Here is a 14,589-nt window from a genome sequence, read left to right on the forward strand (position 1 = left end):
TGGGGACCAAAGACAATAGCATAAGTCAACCCAATGTTTAACTGGAGGAATTCTGCTCATCCAATACTGGATGTTAGACAAGCAGCGTGACAAATTACAGGCAGCGGAGGGGTCAAGAGAGGTAGTGGTGAGGTAGAGCTGGCTGTCATCAGCAAACATTCAAAATCTGACGTGTTTTTGGATGATGGTGCCAAGGGGTAGCATGAAGATGAGAAGTAGGAGGAGACAAGAACTGATCCGTGAGGAACTCCAGAGGTCGGTGTGGGAACAGGAAGAGAAGCTAGAGCAGGAGATTCTCTGTCTACAAACAGAGAGACAGCATGGAACCAGGCAAGAGCAGTCCAACCCAACTGGACAATGAAGGAGGTGTTGGAGGAGGAAGAGGATGGTGTTGTCAACCTTGTCAAAGGCTAAAGACAATCAAGAAGGATGAGCAGCGATAGTGCACCACTGTATGGTTTGCAGCTTTAACATGTGAAACTACTTATGTACATTAGTGTTTATGGTTCATAATTTTAACGTGAAACTAGAGAAACATTAGTTTATATATTTACATCTTTAACCTGACAAACTAATTAATATATTAAAATATACACGCAGTTCTAGAATGCTAATTCTAATCAATCGGCATTGTCTTTTTTCAATTTAAACATATTTCTTCTCTTCTAATAGAGATAAATATGTACACTTTTCAAGTGTACTTGACTTGATAGTATTTTGCACATTTATGGTTTCTAACCTCACCCAGAATCGATATCTTGGACATCTTCGTTATCCTCTGTCAGGAAGACTGTTGTCCCATCTCGCGGAATATGATTGGCTGTCCACTGTCAAATTTACATACACTTGTCAATAAAAGACCCCAGCCCGGTGGCAACTCCACACTCGGAATTGATTCAAGTGACAATTCGGGCACATACTTTTATGCTCGCAACTTGAGTTCTGAAAGTATATGCAAGGTATTCCGAGCACAGATACCGAAAGCAACAAATCTCAGACTTGCCACTGACAATAAGAATTTCATTAAAAAGTGAACAGAATAACCAAATTGCGAAAATGACTTCCGAAAGAAGCAGAGGCAAGTTTGCTGCTCCAGTCTGCGATCCCTTCTTCGACCTCTGTTCCCTGTTTCTTGTATTACTTGTTACTCCGATGAGTGACTGCAAAACGGCCAGGTACTCCACCTACGAAGAGGAATTTCCCGGCACCGTGATCGGAAACCTGGCAGCAGATTTGCAGTTAAACGCGGCCGTTGCCGGCCCGAGCGGTTTCCGTCTGATGCAAAAGTCCAACTCATCCTTAGTGCAAGTTGGAGAAAGTGACGGGCAGCTGACGGTCGAGGGCCGCATTGATCGAGAGCAGCTCTGCCAGGAGAAAGAGCCCTGTCTGATCGTCTTCGACGTGGTGAACTTCTCCCGGGAGAAGTTCGTCCTGATCCATGTCGAGATCGAAGTGAAGGACATCAACGACAACGCCCCCGAGTTCGCCAACTCGGAGATGTTAGTGGAAATCTCCGAGAGCTCGGCACTGGGAACCCGCGTCCCCTTAGACGCGGCGCTCGATGCCGACGTTGGCGCCAACTATCTGCAAAACTACCAACTTTCCACAAACAGGCACTTCGAACTGGAGGTGCAGACCAGGGCGGACGGGGTTAAATCCGCCGAGCTGGTGCTGGTCGAGGCGCTTGACCGGGAGACGGAAGCTTATTTCACCCTGGAGCTGACAGCCCAGGATGGAGGGAACCCAGCCCGGACAGGGGCAGCCAAGCTCCAGGTCAGGGTCCTGGATTGGAACGACAATAAGCCGGCCTTCGAGCAGAGCACCTTCCTGGTGGAGCTGGATGAAGATGCGCCGCTGGGCTCCCTGCTGCTGGATCTGGAGGCCGTGGACCCGGACGAAGGCCTCAACGGCGAGGTGGTTTACGGCTTCAGCCCACAGGTGGCCGCCGACGTCCGGCGGCTCTTCCGACTCGACGCCCAGTCCGGCCGCTTGACCCTGGAAGGCCCGGTGGACCACGAGAGCAGGCCGAGCTTCGAGCTGGATGTACAGGCGCAGGACCTGGGAGCTAACCCGACTCCCACCGGCTGCAAGGTCACCGTCCGCATCCTGGACGTCAACGACAATGCGCCGGTGATCAGCATCACCCCGATGGCCTCCAGCAGCTCCGGACTCGCCTACATCACCGAGGCGGCGGCCAAGGGCAGCTTCGTGGCGCTGGTCAGCACCTCAGACCGGGACTCGGGCGCTAACGGCCGGGTCTCCTGCACTCTGTACGGACACGAACACTTCAAGCTGCGCCCGGCCTACGGCAGCAGCCACATGATCGTGACGGCGGCGGCGCTGGACCGCGAACAGGCGGCCGAATACAACCTGACGGTGGTGGCCGAGGATCTGGGCCCGGCCCCGCACAGAACCATCCGGCCCTACACCATCAGGGTGGGCGACGAGAACGACAACGCGCCCTCCTTCTCCCGCAGCGTCTACCGGGTGTCGGTGCTGGAGAACAACCAGCCCGGGGCCTACATCGCCACCGTCATCGCCCGCGACCCCGACCTGGGCTACAACGGCAGGGTCACCTACCGCCTGCTGGAGCCGGCCTCCACCCTGGCCACCGTCGACCCGGCCACCGGCGCCATCTACGCTCTCCGCTCCTTCGACCGCGAGTCGCTACAAGAGGCCGAGCTGCGGCTCCAGGCGACCGATGGCGGCTCCCCGCCGCTCAGCAGTTCGGCCACCATCAGCCTGAGGATCGCCGATCGCAACGACAACGCGCCGGTCGTCACCCAGCCGCTGCCTAGCAACGGCTCCGCGGACGTCATCACGCTGCCCGGCGACGCGTCCTCCGGTTACCTGGCAACGCGCGTGCGGGCCCGGGACGCTGACGAAGGGGTGAACGCGAGGCTGAGCTACCGGATCGTGAGCGGGGAGCGGGCCGGACTCTTCACCATCCGCAGGGACACGGGAGAAATCTACCTCAGCCGCCCGCTCGCACGGCAGCCGCTCGGGCCCGGGCCTCTGCGGCTCATCGTGGCCGTTAGTGACAGCGGCCGGCCCGCTCTGTCCGCCACCGTCACCCTCAACTTCATCGCGGCCGCCGAGCCTCCCGGAGGCAGCGGATTGCTGGGCCCGGGGAAGCAGAGTTGGGACACGTCCTTCATCGTCATCCTGGTGCTGGCGGGCGGCTGTGTCGCCTTGCTGATGGCCATCATCACCATCGCCACCGCCTGTGGCAAAGGCAAGGAGCCCGGCGGCTGGGTGAAAGCCTCGCCGCAGGCGGACAGAGGGAATCGGGGCTCGGAGGGCAGCTTCCCCGTCAGTCTCGGCGTTCGGCGGTATCCCGGCGGTTCTGAAGAAAACGAATGTGCAGGCGCCGCGGGCTCGGAAGTTGGCGAAGGCACAGCGAGTCAGTACCCGTCAGGAGAGAGCCGCAGAACAGCAGAGCCGGAGGTGAGGGTGACTGCCAGTTACCGCCGCCGTCTTGGCGTAGGTTGAGTGTGTTGGTATTGGCGATGGCGCCAGTGGTAATTATTTCCCTAACACTTTCTGTTTCTGTTTGTTCAGTGTTTTCCTTCCATCTCTTGTTTTGGACCTCAAACTCTTCATCCAATCGCAATCTGGCAAGGCAAACAATTTGCTTTAAATAAAAGGTAAGTGCTTTTATACCAAGGTCCAAGTTATTCGTTACATTTAAGTAGCATATCCTGTTGAACAGTGGATAAATAAGTACTATGCCTTTGTCATTTCCTTTCAGCGAACTTGCACGTCAAACTCAGGACAGATTCAGCGGGAAAGACAGTGGGAAAGGAGACAGCGACTTTAATGATAGTGACTCTGATATCAGCGGCATTGGTGTGAGCAAAAGGAATGCCCTCAGTCAAAAGCACAATGGTGAGCCAACGATTTCTAGTATAATTCTGATTAATAAATCTCTGCTACTGTCCACACAAGTGAATTCTTTCCGACCCAGTTGTTCTGAAAACTTTGAATGTAATGCAAGGATTGAAATATAATTCAAATAAAGTCACTCGTAGTCATAGAATCATAGAATGGTTACAGCACAGAAGGAGGCGATTTGGCCCATCATGTCTGCCGGCTCTCTGTAAGAGCATCTCGCCTAGGCCCATCTCTTGACTTTTCCCCATAGCCCTACAAATTTTTTCTCTTCATATAAATATTCAGTTCTCTTTTGAAGGTCTTGATTGATTCTGCCTCCACCACATTCTCAGGCATTGCATTCTAGATCCTAACCAGTCGCTGCTTAAAAAGGCTTTTCCTCGTGTTGCTATTGCCTGTTATTTATTTATTTAGAGATACAGCACTGAAACAGGCCCTTCGGCCCACCAAGTCTGTGCCGACCAACAACCACCCATTTATACTAACCCTGCAGTAGTCCCATAATCCCTACCACCTACCTACACTGGGGGCAATTTACAATGACCAATTTACCTATCAACCTGCAAGTCTTTGGCTGTGGGAGGAAACAGGAGCACCTGGCGAAAACCCACGCAGTCACAGGGAGAACTTGCAAACTCCGCACAGGCAGTACCCAGAATCGAACCCGGATCCCTGGAGCTGTGAGGCTGCGGTGCTAACCACTGCGCCACTATGCCGCCAATTATTTTGCCAATCACCTTAAATTAGTGTCCTCTGGTTCTGGATCCTTCTGCTGATGGAAACAGTTTCTCCCTATTTACTCTGTACTGACTTCTCATGATTTTGAACACCTCTATCAAGTCTGATCTTAATCTTCTGTTCTCCAAGGAGAACAGCCCCAGCTTCTCCAACCTACCCATGTAACAGAAGTTCCTCATCCCTTGAACCGTTCTCGTGAATCTTTCCTGAACCCTCTCTAATGCCTTAACATCCTTCTTGAAGTGTGGTGCCCAGAACTGGACACAATACTCCATATGAAGCTGAGCCAATGTCTTATCCAGGTTTATCATAACTTCCTTGCTTTTGTACTCTATCCCCTATTCATAACGCCCAGGATACCATATGCTTTATTAAACACTTTCTCAACCTGCCCTGTCACCTTCAATGATTTGTGCACGTATACCCCCAGGTCCCTCTGCTCCTGCACGCCTTTAGAATTGTACTCCTTATTTTATATTGCCTCTCCTGATTCTTTCTACTAAAATGAATCACCTCACACTTCTCTGCATTACATTTCATCTGTCACTTGTCCGCGCATTGCACCTGCCTGTCAATGTCTTCTAGTTTATCACTATTCTCCTCACAGTTCACAATACCCCCAAGTTTTGTGTCATCTACAAATTTTGAAATTCTGTGCTGTATACTTAAGTCTAGGTAATCAATATACATCAAGAAAAGCAGAGGTCCTAACACCAACCCCTGGGGAACTCCACTATATATCTTTCTCCAGTCCAAAATACAACCACTACTCTCTGTTTCCGCTCACTCAGCCAATTTTGTATCCATGCAGCCAGTGTGCCTTTTATTCCATGGGCTCTAACTTTGCTCACATGCCTGTTATGTGGCACTTTATCAAATGCCTTTTGGAAGTCCATGTACACCACATCAACTGCATTAGCCTCATCAACCCTCTCTGTTACCGCATCAAAAAACTCAATCAAATTAGTTTAACATGATTTGCCCTTAATGAATCCGTGCTGGCTTTCATTAACTAATCTACATTTGTCCAAGTGACTTAATTTTGTCCAGCATTATTTTTTCTAAAAGCTTTCCCACCACCAAGGTTAAACTGACTGGCCTGTAGTTGCTGGGCTTATCTTTACACCATTTTTTGAACAAGGGTGTAACAGTTGCAATTGTCGAGTCCTCTGACACCACCGCTGTATCTAAGAAGGATTAGAAGATTATGGCCCGTGCCTCCATAATTTCCACCCTTACTTCCCTCAGTATCCTTGAATGCATCACATCCGGTTCTGGTGATTTTTAAGTACAGCCAGCCTATCTAATACCTCCTCTTTATCAGTTTTTACCCCATCCAGTGTCTCAACTACCTCGTCTTTCACTATGACTTGGGCAGCATCTTCTTCCTTGTTAAAGACAGATGCAAGGTATTCATTTAGTACCTCAGCCATGCCCTTTGACTCCATGTGTAAATCCCCTTTTAGGTCCCTTATCAGCCTCACTCCTTCTAGGCAGCATTACCCAAATAGAACTTGTTAATCATTTATGTAATTTATTTAACACTTGTTAACTATTTATATACCTATGGAAGACTTTTGGATTCCCTTTTATGTTAGCTGCCAGTCTCTTATACTCTGTCTTTGCTTCTCTTTTTTTTTCACCTCTCTCTGAACCTTTCATTTTCAGCCTGGTTCTCAATTGCATTATCAACCTGTCATCTGTCATAAGCACTGTTTTTCTGCTTCATCTTGCTCTCTATCTCTTTCATCATCCAGGGAGCTCTGAATTTGTTTGCCATACCTTTCCCCCTCATAGGAATGTACCTTGACTGTACCCTTTAAAGGCAGCCAGTTGCTCAATTACAGTTTTGCCAATCTTTGATTCTAATTTACCTGGGCCAGATCTGTTATCAACTCATTGAAGTTGGCCCTCCCCCAATTAATTATTTCTGCTCTAGATTGCTCGATGTTCTTTTCCATGGCCAACCAAAATCTTATGATACTATGATCACTGTCCCCTAAATGTTCCTCCACTGACAGGTGATTTACTTGAACTACCTCATTCCCCAGCACCAGATTCAGCAGTGCCTCCTTCCTCATTGGACTGGAAACCTACTGTTGTAGAAAATTCTCCTGAACATACTCTAGAGGCTCTTGTCCCTCTCTGTCCTTTACACTAATACAATTCCAGTCTATATTAGGATAATTAAAGTCCCCCATTATAACTACTCTATAATTCTTGCACCTCTTTGTAATTTCCTTCCAAATTTGTTTCTCCATATCTTTCCCACTAGTTGGTGGCCTATAGAATACACCTAGCAATGTAATGGCACCTCCATCATCTGTTAATTTTAACCAAATAGATTCTGTCCTTGACCTCTCAGACATCCTGTCTCCCAAGCACTTTAATTTTCTTCTTAATAAATACTGCTACCATTCCTACTTTCTTTACTTCCCTATCTTTCCTGAACAGCTTGTATCCAGGATTATTTAGTACTCTGCCATGTCGGTTTTCTTTTGAGCCAGGTATCCGTTATCGCCACAACATTATATTTCCATGTGGCTCTCTGTGCCTGCAGCTCACCAACCTTATTTACCACACTCCGCTCATTCACATACATGCACAGTAAACCTAATTTAAACCTTATGCATTCATTCTTACTCTGATCCCACCTAATGCCTTACTATTTCCTACTCTACAGCTATCGGTCTCTCCCAATTCTCTGTGCACCTTGCTTTTCCTCTCTAATATTACTTCCTGGTTCCCACACTCCTGCCAAGTTAGTTAAACCCTCCACAATAGCATCAGCAGATCACCCCGCAAGGACATTAATCCCAGCTCTGTTCAGATGGAACCCGTCCGGCCTGTACAGGTCTCATCTCCCCCAGAACCGGTCCCAATGTCCGAGGAATCTAAAGCCCTTTCTCTTGCACCATCTCTCCAGCCACGCATTCATCTACTATATTGTCCTATTTCTATACTCACTAATGCGTGGTATGGGGAGTAATCCGGAGATTACTATGTTTGAGGTCCTGCTTATTAGATTCTTTCCTAGCTCCATAAACTCTGCCTTCAGGACCTCATCCTTCTTTCTACCTAGGTTGTTGGTACCAATATGGACCACAACCATCAGCTGTTCACCCTCCCCACTCACAGTGCCCTGCAGCCTTTCAGTGATATCCTTGACTCTGGCACCAGGGAGGCCACATTCAGTCCTGGATTCACATTTGCAGCCGTAGAATCACATGTCCGTTGCCCTAACTGTTGAATCCCCTATCACTATTGCTTTTCCAGTCTTCCTCCTGGCTCTCCATACAGCTGAGCCTGCCATGGACTATACTCTGGCTGCATATTCCAGAGCAACCATCACTGTCACCAGTCATCAGAACTGAATACTGGTTGATGAGGGAGCTGCACTCAAGGGACTCCTGCACTACCTGCCTAGCCCTCATTGACTGCCTGGCAGTCACCCATTCCCTCTCTGCCTGCATACCCTTAAACTGCGGGGTGACCACATCTATAAATGGTATCACATTGTGGGAAACTGTTGAGCCCACCTTGAAGAGATAGTTTCACACTGCTTATAGTTTACACTGGCTTGATCATTATAATCAATGCACCCATGGAGAATTTTAGTATTTATTCTTAATACCATCATGTTAGTAGATTTTTGCCAATATTTAACATATTGTTTGCATTTGGATCTTTCAGAGCCAGGTTCTAGTCGGCATATCAGAGAATTGTTACAGCACAGAAAGAGGCCATTCAACCCCTCTTGTCTTTGCCAGATTCTGCAAGAGCAACTCTGCTAGTCCCACTCCATTGGCCTTTCCCTGTAGCCATGCAAATTATTTCTCTTCAGGTGCTTATCCAATTCCCTTTTGAAAGCCACAATTGTCCATGGGCACTTTTTTATAATTCTGTTTCACATGCAGGCTAAAGGGATACTGCACCCAGTGCAAACTGACGTAAAATGACCTCTGCCAAAGCTTAATTTTAGTGAAGTCATGAATTGGATTGGGATCTGGCTTCCTATTTATACTGCCACTTTTACATCAAGGCATGTCCAAAAGCACTTCACATTATTCTGAAAGTGACAGTATAACTGCCGCTTTAGAGTTATCTTTCAAGGAACTATAATATGATGGGCACATATGCTACTGGTTTGGGGGACAAGAGATAAACATCAGTGAGTTTGCAGTTTGAGGCAAAGTAAAACTGCTTCAAATGCTATACACATTTATTGATGAACTTGAATGAAGTCAGATTTACTCAGGATCATCCTATTTGCCAATAAACATAAACATGGCCTCTATTCTTTCCTCCCCTTCGGTAATATTACAGAAAACAGATGGTACGCAACACACTACCTCATTACTTCAGGATAATTATAATAAAATTTTTATATTCAAACAGTGGAGTTTTAATTACAACTGTCTAGGCCTGAGGCATTTTTCATTGTAATTACTGTGGATTTCAGTAAACTGCACTGAAGAGTTAATATTGCAGTTACAGGAATAACAAAAAATGTTGATTTCTCTTGGATAGGGTTATGGTCCTGCACCAGTGAATGCAAGATCCTTGGCCATTCAGATCGCTGCTGGAGCCCATCTTCACAAGGGCCAAATACGTTTTCTTCCACAAGTACCTCTCAGCACCTTACTACTTTGGGGAAAAGCACTTCACTTCCCCGAGATCTACTTTGGAAAGATACATACTATCAAGCACTTTTACCAAAAACAGCAGGCCTGCAAAGTGTATATCAGAAGATCGTGTGTAATGAATCTGAAACTGTAACCTCTGTTGTGGTACCACTGTATCATTCTGTGGGATCAACAGGCCACACCCCGCCACATAATACGTCATTGATCAATGTAGGCAGCAGACATTCTCAGATCTGAACAGATTCCACAATAGGTTTACTGATTTTTTTTTTAAGTATTGAAATAGTGCAATTTGTTCATTCTGTATATAATAGCAACAGTTTATTTTTATATTAACTACTGTATGAACTCTTGATTCCACATGAAAATCTCTTTCAAGTAAAATGTATAGCTGATACAGAATGTGTAAATGTCAAATAAGTCAATTTTACATTAACATTTATGTGCCATGTTTCTGTACTTTAATTGGTGGTACTTTGGTTTGGTTTTATTGTGTTTTATTTTCCATTATTTTAGTGTAGAATTTAATGCTTTGTAAGTAAAGGCATGCAAATATGTAAATAAAACTTGTGTTATATATATGTTCCACACTTTTACTTTTCTGCATGAATTCCTTTGTATGATATGCAATGCTTCTCTTCCCTTTATTCTGGAAATGACTACCCAGAACGTGACCCTGAATGTTGTGGTATAATCCAAGTTTTATCTTCAAAGAACACCATGAATGTGAGTGATATATCCTATAAGACATGGGATATGTTGGAATTTATCAACTACTCACTTAATACCATTGGTAAAGGGATTTACTCAACTTTGGCAACAATCCAAGTATCAAGAAAAAAATGTCGGGAGTTAGAAATAAGAACAGATAATGTCACAAATAGACCATCTGCCCTCAAACATCAGTAAAGTGAAAGGACAGGTGAACATTTCAGGTCTAAATCTTTTGTTAGGTGTTAGCTGTGGCTCCATGCTAACAGTCTCACTTTGGAGTTGGAAGGTTGTAAGTTGAAGTCCCACACAGAGACCTTAAACACAAAGTCGAGGATGCCACTACTACTAAGAAAGTACACTCTTGCAAAGGAGATGTTAAACTGAGGTTGCATCTTTTTATTCATTAACAGGATGTGACATTGCTGGCAAGGCCCATCCCTAATTGCCCTTGAGAAGGTGGTGATAAGCTACCTTCTTCAACTGCTGCAGTCCATGTGGTGAAGGTGCTCCCTGCTGTTTGGGAGGGAGTTCAGGATTTTACACCACTGATGATGAAGCAACAATGATATATTTACAAATCGGGATGGTGGGGAACTTGGAGGTGGTGGTGTTGCCATGCACTTGCCGTCCATGCCCTTCTGGGCGGTAGAGGTGGGTTTGGAATGTGCTGTTGAAGAAGGCTTGGTGAGTTGCTCCAATGCATCATGTAGGTGGTAAACACTGTAGGCACGCACTTCAATTTCATTAGAGATTTTTGATGCCACACAGTCAAATGTTGCCTTGATGTCAAAGGCAGCCGCTCTCGCCTCTGGAATTCAGCTTTTTTGTCCATGTTTGGACCAAGGCTGTAATGAGGTCTGGAGCAGAGCGGTCTTGGCAGAACCCAAACTGAGCATCGGTTAGCAGGTTACTGGTGAGTAGGTGCCACTCAATAGCACTGTTGACACCTTCCATCACTTTTCTGATGATTGAGAGTAGGTTGATAGAGCGGTAATTGACTGGATTAGATTTGTCCCACTTTTTGTCAACAGGATATAGCAGGGCAATTTTCTATTTGTTGGATTGATGCCAGTATTGTAGCTGTACTAGAACAGCATTGCTAGAGGCGTGGTTGGCTCTGGAGCACAAGTCTTCAGCACTACAGTAGAGTTGTCAGGGCCCATAGCCTTTGCTGTATACAGTGTGCTCAGCTGTTTCATGATATCTCAGAGTGAAGCGAATTGTCTGAAGACTGGCATCTGATGATGGGGACATCAGGAGGAGGCCAAAATAGATTACCCATTCAGTACTTTTGGTTGAAGATGGTTGCAAACTCTTCAGCCTTGTCTTTTGCTGTTGGGCTCCATCAACATTGAGAATGGGGATGTTCATGGAGCCTCCTCCTCTTCCTGTTAGTTGTTTAATTGTCCACCACCATTCATGACTGAATGTGGCAGGACTGCAGAGCTTTGATCTGTTGATTGTGGGATCGTTTAGATCTGTTTATAACATACTGTTTCTTCATTTAGCATGCATGCAATCCTGTGTTGTAGCTTCACCAGGTTAGCACCTTATTATCAGGTGGGCCTGGCACTGCTTCTGGCAAGCTCTTCTTGTAGCCATTTTTGATTTGCTCATTCTGGCATTCTCACTTGTCTGCTAACACTTACGACTCTCAAAACTGCACCGGAAGCCCTCCCTCAACTACCAATCAGCGAGTTCAACCAGGGTTGGTCACCTGGCTTGATGGTAGTGGTAAAGTGAGGAATATATCAGGCCATGAGGTTAGAAATCGTGGTGGAATACATTTCTGCTGCTGCTGCTGATGGCCCACAGCATCTCATGGATGTCCAATTTTGAGCTGTTAGATCTGATCTAAAACTGTTCCCTTTAATATGGTGGTAGTGCTACACAACATGACAGAGGGTGTCCTCAGTGTGAAGGACAGTGCAGTGTTCTCTTCCACCATTCCTGTTATGAACAGATGCATCTCTGACAAGTAGATTTTTGAGTACGAGGTCAAGGAGGTTGTCTCCTCATGTTGGTTCCTTTCCTTAAGAACATAAGTAGGGCTCTACCAAATTCATGGTTAAATTTTACAAATTTCATGGTCACGGCATTTTAAGAATTGTGAATTTCATGGTGTCGCAATAAACCATGACTATTTAAAACAAAAAGACAAGGGAGGTTTCTTGTGTCAAATGACAGTTATATACTCAAAAACTATTATAAAAAGCGGACTATAAACAGGTCACATTCTTTACTCACTGGCTTCCAAATTCTTTAATTCGATGTGCTGCAATAATGGTTGCGGCCATTTTAGATTTTATCATTCTGGCATTCTCACTTGTCTGCTAACACTTGAGATTGTTACTCTCAAAACTACACTGGAAGCCCCCCCTCATCTACCAATCAGCGAGTTAAGCCTTGTGTCATTCAATAAAATGTGCGAAGCGAGGTGAGTTTTGTGTCAATCAATAAATGTGTGACGTTCACAACATGTCCAGCAATCAGCGAGTTCAGCCTTGTATCATTCAATAAAACATCTGAAATTCACAAAATGGCCGATTGGCAATTTGAAAATTTGAAAAACCCAAATGATTCTCTAATGTCCTTTAGGAAAGGAATTCTGTCATCCTTGCCTACTCTGATCTGGTCCCACACTGTTGATTCTTAACTTCCCTCTGACTTGGCCTAGCAAGCCACTCAGTTGTATCAAACTGCTACAAAGGACACAATCCTACTTTCTCAGAGCATTTCATCCTGTGAATGGACTAAAAAAAAAATTGTGTGCAATATTCAAATGTAAAGTGGTCATCTAATTTTTTGCCTCAATATATATGAAACAAGTAGAAAATATAGTACATTAGATGGGAGGAATTAAGTGCCAATTGCTGTCTCATATGAAATCATTTAGGATCCTAGCCAGTGGCAGTAGGAAGACTTCTTTTATCTACACTGGCTGCATGGAAAAATGCAGACCGAGAGCAGCTAGAAGATGAAGAAGCGGAAGAACGGACAAGGACAACCCAGGGAGAAACAATCCAGAAAGCAGAATGATGAGGTGAATTCAAAATATATATTTGGAGACCAATTAAGCAATTCAAATCTTCCAGAATTAGCACTCCACATTCCAGATTTCTACCTGCGTTCTTTTCTCGACTCGTTTTATTGAAATTGTCTAGTATCTGGTTCTGTTGAAAGAATAACTGTTCTAAAAGAAAAAACTTACATTAGACAGTGCCTCTCATGACTTAAGATTGCCATTTTGCAGCCAATTAAGTACTTTTGAAATATAACCAATGTTGTAGGAAACACAGCAGCCTATTTGCACACAGCAAGGTCCCACAAACAATAACAACATAATGACCAGAAAGTATGTTTTAGCGATTTTGGTAGAGGGATAAATATTGGTGAGGACATGGGAAAATGTTCTGGGCTCTTCTTCAAAATATTAGAGGACAGGTTCTCACTAACAACTGGGGACTTGTGCCAAATTAGGAGAGTTGTCCCACAGTCTAGTCAAGTAACAGCCTGGCACAGTCATACTCACAGAATCATACCTTTCAGCCAATATTCCAGACTCCTCCATCATCATCCCGGAGAAGTCCTGTCGCATCAGCAGGGCAGGCTAACCAGAGATGGCAGCACAGTCATATACTGTCAGGAGGAAATGATCCTGGGAGTCCTCAACATTGGCTTCGAACCCATTGGCTTTGAAGTCTCATGACATCAGGTCAAACTTGGGTAAGGAAATCTCCTGCTCATTACCAACTACCTCCCTCCCTCAACAGATGAATCAGTGCTCCTCCATGTTGGACACCACTTGGAAGAAGCACTGAGTGTGACAAGAGCACAGAATATACTCTGGGTGGGGGACTTCAATGTCCGTCACCAATAGTGGCTCGACAGTACTGTTAATGACTAAGCTGGCCAAGTTTTGAAGGACCTAGCTGCCAGATTGGCCTGCGGCAGATGGTGAGAGAACCAACATGAGGGATAAACCTACTTGACCCTGTCCTCTCCAACTTACCTGTCGTAGATGCATCTGTTCATGGTAGCATTGGTAGGAGTGATCACCACTCAGTCCTTGTGAGGACAAAGTCCTGACTTCACACTGGAAACATTATCCATCATTTGTGTGGCACTACCATTGTGCTAAATGGGATAGACCCAGAACAGATCTATCTGCTCCAAATGGGAATCCCTGAGGTGCTATGAGCCATTAACAGCAGTAGAACTGTATTTCACCGCAACCTGTAATCTGATGGCCTGGCATATCCCTCACTGTACCACTACCATCAAGCCAGGAGACTAACCATGGTTCAATGAAGAATGTAAAAGAACATGCCAGGAGCAGCACCAGATATACCTAAAAATGAGGTGCCAACCTGGTGAACCTACAACACAGGGCTACATGCATGCAATACAATGGAAGCAGCATGCTATAGACAGAGCTAAGCAATCCCACAACAAATGGATTAGATCAAAATTCTGCAGTCCTGCCAATCATTAATGGTGCTGGGCAATTAAACAACTAACAGGAAGAGGAGGCTCCACAAACATCCCCATCCTCGATGTGGGAGCCCAGCACGTCAGTGCAAAAGACTAGGTTGAA

General features: G+C 45.7%; 1 protein-coding gene across 1 annotated transcript; it reads left to right on the forward strand.

The window, feature by feature from the left end:
- Window positions 1-931: 931 nt before the first annotated feature.
- On the forward strand, window positions 932-9,821 carry LOC137371469 (protocadherin-8-like). The gene is made up of 4 exons (XM_068034115.1): window positions 932-3,447; window positions 3,562-3,647; window positions 3,752-3,888; window positions 9,163-9,821. Exons 1-4 carry the CDS (start codon window positions 1,057-1,059, stop codon window positions 9,513-9,515), a joined length of 2,967 nt encoding a protein of 988 aa, XP_067890216.1. The 5' UTR covers window positions 932-1,056; the 3' UTR covers window positions 9,516-9,821.
- The last annotated feature ends 4,768 nt before the right edge of the window (window positions 9,822-14,589 follow it).

The sequence above is a fragment of the Heterodontus francisci genome, chromosome 6 (genome assembly GCF_036365525.1).
Source record: "Heterodontus francisci isolate sHetFra1 chromosome 6, sHetFra1.hap1, whole genome shotgun sequence".
Classification (NCBI taxonomy): Eukaryota; Metazoa; Chordata; class Chondrichthyes; order Heterodontiformes; family Heterodontidae; genus Heterodontus; species Heterodontus francisci.